The sequence below is a fragment of the Terrapene carolina genome, unplaced genomic scaffold, assembly GCF_002925995.2.
Source record: "Terrapene carolina triunguis isolate 2854851 unplaced genomic scaffold, T_m_triunguis-2.0 Scaffold836, whole genome shotgun sequence".
Classification (NCBI taxonomy): Eukaryota; Metazoa; Chordata; order Testudines; family Emydidae; genus Terrapene; species Terrapene triunguis.
The window spans coordinates 2,254,614-2,261,186 of record NW_020665187.1 but is presented as its reverse complement, the minus strand read 5'-3'; the positions used below and the strand labels follow the sequence as shown (position 1 = coordinate 2,261,186).

Below are 6,573 nucleotides of genomic sequence, written 5' to 3'. Positions count from 1 at the left end.
GTGCCGGGTGCTGTACAAACCTCAGCCGAGATCAGGGCCCCGTTGTGCCGGGCGCTGTACAAACCTCAGCTGAGATCAGGGCCCTGTTGTGCCGGGCGCTGTACAAACCTCAGCCGGAATCAGGGCCCCGTTTTGCTGGGCGCTGTACAAACACAGAGTGCGAGACAGGCCCTGTCCCAAAGAGCTTAGACAAAGGGAGGGAATGGTAATGACTTGCCCAGGATAACCCTCTAATCCCGACATCCCCGTACACCTGATGTTTCTCTTTCGGGTAACTCTGCTCTGATTGTTATTGTCTGTTTGGGCAACAAAATGGCAGATGAATTTTGATGTGGATAAGTGCAAAGTAATGCACATTGGAAAAAATAATCCCAACTATACATACCAAACGATGGGGTCTAAATTAGTTGTTACCATTCAAGAAAGAGATCTTGGAGTCGTGGATAGTTCTCTGAAAACATCCGCTCAATGGGCAGCAGCCGTCAAAAAAGCGAACTGAATGTAGGGAATCATTAGGAAAAGGACAGATAATAAAACAGAAAATGTCATAATGCCACTATAGCAATCCATGGTACGCCCACGCCTTGAATACTGTGTGCAGTTCTGGTCTCATATCAAAAAAGATATATCAGAATTGGAAAAGGTGCAGAGAAGGGCAACAAAAATGATTAGGGGGCTGGAGCAGCTTCCGCATGAGGGGAGATTAAAAAAACTGGGTCTGTTCATCTTAGAAAAGAGACAACACAGGGGGGATATGATAGAGGTCTATGAAATCATGAATGGTTTAGAAAAAGTGACTAGGGAAGTATTATTTACCCCTTCACATAACACAAAGAACCAGGGGTCTCCCAGTGAAATTATTAGGCAGGAGGTTTAAAACAAACAAAAGGAAGTCCTTCTTCACACAATGCACAGTCAACCTGTGGAACTCCTTGCCAGGGGATGTTGTGAAGCCCAAAAATATAACTGGGTTCAAAAAGAATTAGATAAGTTCCTGGAGGAAAGGTCCATCAACGGCTATTAGCCAAGATGGTCAGGGACGCAACCCCATGCTCTGGGTGTCCTTAAAACTCCAACTGCCAGAAGCTGGGACAGGACAACAGGGAATGGATCACTCAGATTTGCCCTGTTCTGTTTATTCCCCCTGAAGTGTCTGGCATTGGCTGCTGTCACAAGACAGGACACTGGGATAGATGGACCACTGGTCTGGCCCAATCTGGCCGTTCTTATGTTCTTATTATTTATCAGTACTGGGCTCAGCTGAGATCAGGGCCCCCCTCAGACGGGTGCTGTATAAACGCAGAGTGAGATAGTCCGTGCTCAAAGACCTTAGGCCTAGATTTTTAAAAGTATTTAGCTGTTGCTGCACTCAGCGTCCCGATGCCTAAATGATTTAGAAGCCTAAATCTCATTTTTAAAAGGAATTTAGGCACTTAGGAAAAAAATCTGGGCCTTAAAGTCCAGACGAGAGGGGAAACTGAGGCACAGAGCTGACTTGCCCACGGTCACATGGCAGGCCCAGAAATAGAACCCAGGTGTCCCGATTCCCTGGCCAGTGATCTAGCCACCGGACAAGCCTGCCTCTGTTAATATTTGCATGGATATTTGTAACAATCCTGTGCTGAGAAGGGCCAAAGGGCAGGACCCGAATCTCTTCAGTCCCGCCCAATGTCTCCCGCCTCACAGAAAAGCAGCCCCAAACCAGCTGTCACTGTCGGCAGGAGCTTTGGCACTCACTAGACATGAAGCACAACTGGCTGGTTAAAGCCTTCTCACCTCTCAGCCCCAGGGCAGGGCAGGATAGCAGTCTGATCTGCTGCCAGAGTCACAACACGAAGGCTGGGTCACGGCCTGATTTTCATGTAGGTTATGGCTGCATTGTAAACCTGGGTTTATAATTGCTGGACCCGGCTCTCACAGCCGTGCGAATGCGTCCACCCTGCGCTATACAGACCTTCAGACTGAGCTCTGCGGCTTGACCTGCATCCACACTGCAAAATGACTGGCCTTGGAACTGAGCCACAGTGGGTCTCGGGCTCTAACTCACCCTCCTAGCAGGATCTTGGGACCCAGGTCCTGAGTGCTTGTCGACCCGAATCAGGCTGACGCGTGTGTGGACAGAAGCGGGGCTTGGGCTCAAATCCTGAGACAGACCCCAGGCTTAATGTGTAGACATTCTGAGAGCACCCCTTGCACAGGCCAATGTAAAGCTGATGTAAATGCTCTGTGCTGGCCCTGCTCCCAGCCCCACAGAATAGGGGCTGAAGTGGGAGATGTGGCTGGAGAACCCTGCATTATGGCTACTGTCAGCTTTCCATGCCAGTGGGAGGCAATGGGAAGCAGAGTGAAAGCTAGAGCAACCCCAAGGCTGCTTGAACTTATACCAGGGTCACAGCTCCAGAATACAAGGAGTGCAAAGGGTGCTTTGTGGTGTAGGAAATGAGGATCAGGCTTAGCCGGATTTCTTTGATGCACCCTTTATCGTTCATTCTGATGTAACTAAAAAGGCGCTGCGCCATGGAGCTTGAGAGCACCCAAAAGGTTTGCGATGAGAGGACTGGAATAAGACAAGCCTCATCATTTTCATTGCTGTTTTCCAGGGGCCCCGTGGTCTCCCAGGCGAAAGAGGACGTCCCGGCTCATCCGGTGCTGCTGTGAGTATTAAAGTTTCCTTCCATACTGCCTGCTCTTCCCCGCCCCTGCAGCCAAGTGCTGTGCAATAGGTGTATAACAAACCAGGACAATCATAGTAACTAACCACCATCATTATCATTCCCTGCAACTCCTCCCACACAGCGAAACGTCCTCTGCTCCCTCTCAGGGAAGGGATCTGGTCCCTGAGTCGCACAATACCGCTACTTTGGGGAGAGCTAGTTGGGAAATTATTCTTTTTCCCTATGAGAAATGTTGACAAAACCATCACTTTTTTTCCTTCCCATCAAAACAATCTCAGGTTATTGTCAAAAAGCCCTAAAACCAAAATATTTTGGTTTAAAAATGTTTAGTTGTGGGGGAGGGTCCCACAAAAATTTGCAAGAAAATGGACAATTTTCGGGGGGAAGTTGCATCAAAAAATGCCATTTCTCATTGCGGTGGGAAAATTGCAGTCAGCACTAATCACGGGGGCCTCTCTTCTGCCCTGAATGAGTGGGAAACTCTTTAATCCTTTAGACAAGAGAAGAATCCTGGTCAATCCCAGGTCCGAAATAACCAAATATCATCTCCTTCCAAAATGACACTGCAAGCTCCTATTGGCATGACCCAGGTCAGATTTCCAAAGTGTTCAGCTTCCACTTAGGCAGCAAAATGAGCGGCTGGTTTTTGAAAAGACCCAAGCACGCTGGGTGCATGTTGGTTGCTGAGCACTCTTGAAAATCGGGCGTGACCCCGTTCCTCCATTTGTGTCACTTCCTTGCAAAGAGCCCCCCTCTTTTGATTGGTTATTCATCTTTAAGTCCTACCCTCCAGTTAATTACTCAATTTAGCCACGCCTCCATGTTGTTGTCATGGCGAAATCCCAGAAAGAGGCAACACAGACATTCCAAGAGAGAATATATATATATATATTTAAGTTCTGATTTGGGGGCGGGGTTGTTTCTTGTTCTGCATAAAGCGAAAGACGATGCTGACAGTGGGAGCACATTGGAATTAAACGGCTTCTGCTGTTATCAGTTTCTTTGACAACGCTATAGATTATAGGGTAGGAAATTACCATATTTCAACACTGAAAAAAGAGGACACTCCACGGGGGCCTGGCCCTGCCCCAACTCTGCCCCTTCCCCACCCCCAGCCCCGCCCCTTCCCCAAAGCCCCTGCCCCAACTCTGCCCCCTCCTCTGAGCACCCTGCATTCCCCCTCCTCCCTCCTGCTCTGATCTTGGTTGGGGGTTGCTAAGTGCTTCCCTGCTCCCCACTCGCCCTGCAGCCTCTGCGCCCCCCGCCTGCCCTGCCCCTGCACCCCCCCGCCCCTGCAGCCTCTGTGACCCGTGCTCCCCACTCACCCTGCAGCCCCTGCACCCCCCCGCCCCTGCAGCCTCTGTGACCCATGCTCCCCACTCGCCCTGCAGCCCCTGCACTCCCCTGCCCCTGCAGCCTCTGCGCCCCCCGCCTGCCCTGCCCCTGCACCCCCCGCCCCTGCAGCCTCTGTGACCCCTGCTCCTCACTCGCCCTGCACCACCCGCCCCTGCAGCCTCTGAGACCCCTGCTCCCCACTCGCCCTGCAGCCCCTGCTCCCCACTTGCCCTACAGCCTCTGCGCCCCCCGCCTGCCCTGCCCCTGCAGCCTCTATGCCCCTGCCTGCACTGCTCCTCCTCGCCCTGCAGCCCCTGCACCCCCCGCCCCTGCAGCCTCTATGCCCCCGCCTGCCCTGCTCCCCCGGCAGCCTCTGCCTGCTGGGAGCTTCAGACGCTCGGCAGCGCGGGTCTTTGCAGCCCCGGCCGCAGCTTCCTTCCTGCCACCGAGCACGTTCACCGGCCTGTCTGTCCCCGCCGGAAACAGCTCCCGCGGCGCCGGGTTCTGAGCTGCGCGGGGCAACGGGGCCACAGGAAAGGTCCCCCAGTGGCCGGGGGGGTCCCCGCCCGCGAGGGAAGCCCGAGCCCCCCCGTTCCCCGCCTGAGCATTGTAGCTAGGGCAGCTGGGCTGCGCTGCGGACCCGGCGGATCGTGCTGGGCGGACCCTGTCTTACGCCTCCCTATTTCCCCGGACATGTCCGGGGAAATCCCGACGTATGGTAACCCTATTATAGGGTAAAATTTTCAAAGGTGCCAAGGTGATTTGGGAGCTTAAATCCTTTTTTTCATGTCACCGAGGTGCTTAGGAGCCGCTGTCTCCTTGAAAATCAATGGGATTTGGGCGCCTCCGGGTAAAATGTTCAAAAGAGCCCAAGTGGTTTAGGTGCTTAAGTCACCTGGGCGCTTACGTCCCATTTTCAAAAGTGATGTTGACACTTAGGAGCCCAAGTTATATTGGAAGTTGGTGGGATTTAGGCTCTTCAGTGCCTAAAGCACTCCAGAAAATGGAACTTAGGCTCCTAAGTCACTTCGGACATTTTTATCTTTAGTCTTTAGCTCTCATTGTTCTACTCGGATACGCCTGCGAAGGTGTCCATTGAATAAGGGACTACCACAGACATCCCTCTAGAGCAGGGGTGGGCAAACTTTTTGGCCTGAGGGCCACATCGGGGAATAAAAATTGTATGATGGGCCATAAATGCTCACAAAATTGGGGTTGGGGTGCAGGAGGGGGTGAGGGCTCCGGCTGGGGGGCAGGCTCTGGGGTGGGGCTGGGGATGAGGGGTTTGGGGTGCAGGAGGGTGATCCGGGCTGGAATCAAGGCATTCGGAGGGTGGGAGGGGGATCAGGCTGGGGCAGGGGGTTGGGGCGTGGGGAAAGGCTCAGGGGTGCAGGCTCCGAGCGGCGCTTACCTCAAGTGGCTCCCGGAAGCAGCGGCATGTCCCCCCTCCGGCTCCTACGCGGAGGCGCGGCCAGACGGCTCTGCACACTGCTCCATCCGCAGGCACCCCCGACACAGCTCCCATTGGAGCACCAGAGGGGGCCACTGGTGTGCGTAGGAGCCGGAGCAGGGCCATGCCGCGGCTTCCGGGAGCCACGTGGAGCGGCCTCCAACCCAGCGCTCCAGCTGGAGCGCCAGAGTGGGACCGAACCGCGGGGTGCGGCCCCCGACCCAGCTCCCCAGCAAGAGCTCGGAGGCCAGCTTAAAATGGATCAAGCCCATGGGCCGTAGTTTGCCCACCCCTGCTCTAGAGTGAGAGGATTCCCAGTAAAGTCCAGTTACGCTGTTGGCATCTTGGTCCTAAGCAGATGTTCAGGCTGAGATTTCCAGTCACTTAGTGGGGATTTGGATGGCTGGTTCCTATTAAAATTCACAGGCAATTGGAGCAACAGGCCCCCTAAGCAAGATCTGCGAACAGCTGGCTGGCCTGATCTGCCTCCCAAGGGATGGTTTCTCTCTCCTCTCAAGCAATTCATTGGTGAATTTCCACCCCCTTCTGGCAGCTCGGGGCTTTGCAAATATTAAGGACAATCCTGTTGCAAGGATCTGTCCTGGCATAGACCAATTTCCAGCAGAGAGGGAATAGTGTGTTCTGTGGACTAGCGATGAGCGTGGGCTCTGTGCAGTGTATTGCCCCATGAATCATGCTGTCCTGCAGTGAGCTGCATTCCACTGCTTGCTTTGCTTGTTTGCTGTGCTGGGTTCAGGCCGCCCAGTGGAGACATGTGCTGCATTGCCTCAGATCGTATTACAGCGGGGCAAGGTGATGTTGCATCGGCCTTCCGCCTCACAGTGACTGGAGCTAGAGGGCTGCAGGAGAGAGTGCAGGGACATGCACTGGGCTGCAGAAATTAGAGTTCATCGGGCTGCAGCTGGCTGCAGGATTAAGTGAAGGGGCGTGCATCAGGCTACAGGAATCAGCGGAGGAAACTGCATTGTGCTACGCTGAGCTGCAGCAGTCAGCGCAGGGCTCTGCATTGTGCTGCAGTGAGCTGCAGGAGTCAGCGCAGGGACATATGCATTGTGCTGCAGTGAGATGCAGGAGGTAGTGCAGGGACATGCA

The 6,573-nt window shown here is 53.9% G+C and overlaps 1 protein-coding gene across 1 annotated transcript in view; it reads left to right on the top strand.

Annotated features, from left to right (window-relative positions):
* Window positions 1-6,573, top strand: part of COL2A1 (collagen type II alpha 1 chain) — a 59,509-nt gene that overhangs the window by 16,884 nt on the left and 36,052 nt on the right. The window contains exon 16 of the mRNA XM_026660702.2: window positions 2,601-2,654. Coding sequence (XP_026516487.1) covers window positions 2,601-2,654 — 54 coding nt within the window. The remainder of the gene's footprint in view (window positions 1-2,600; window positions 2,655-6,573) is intronic.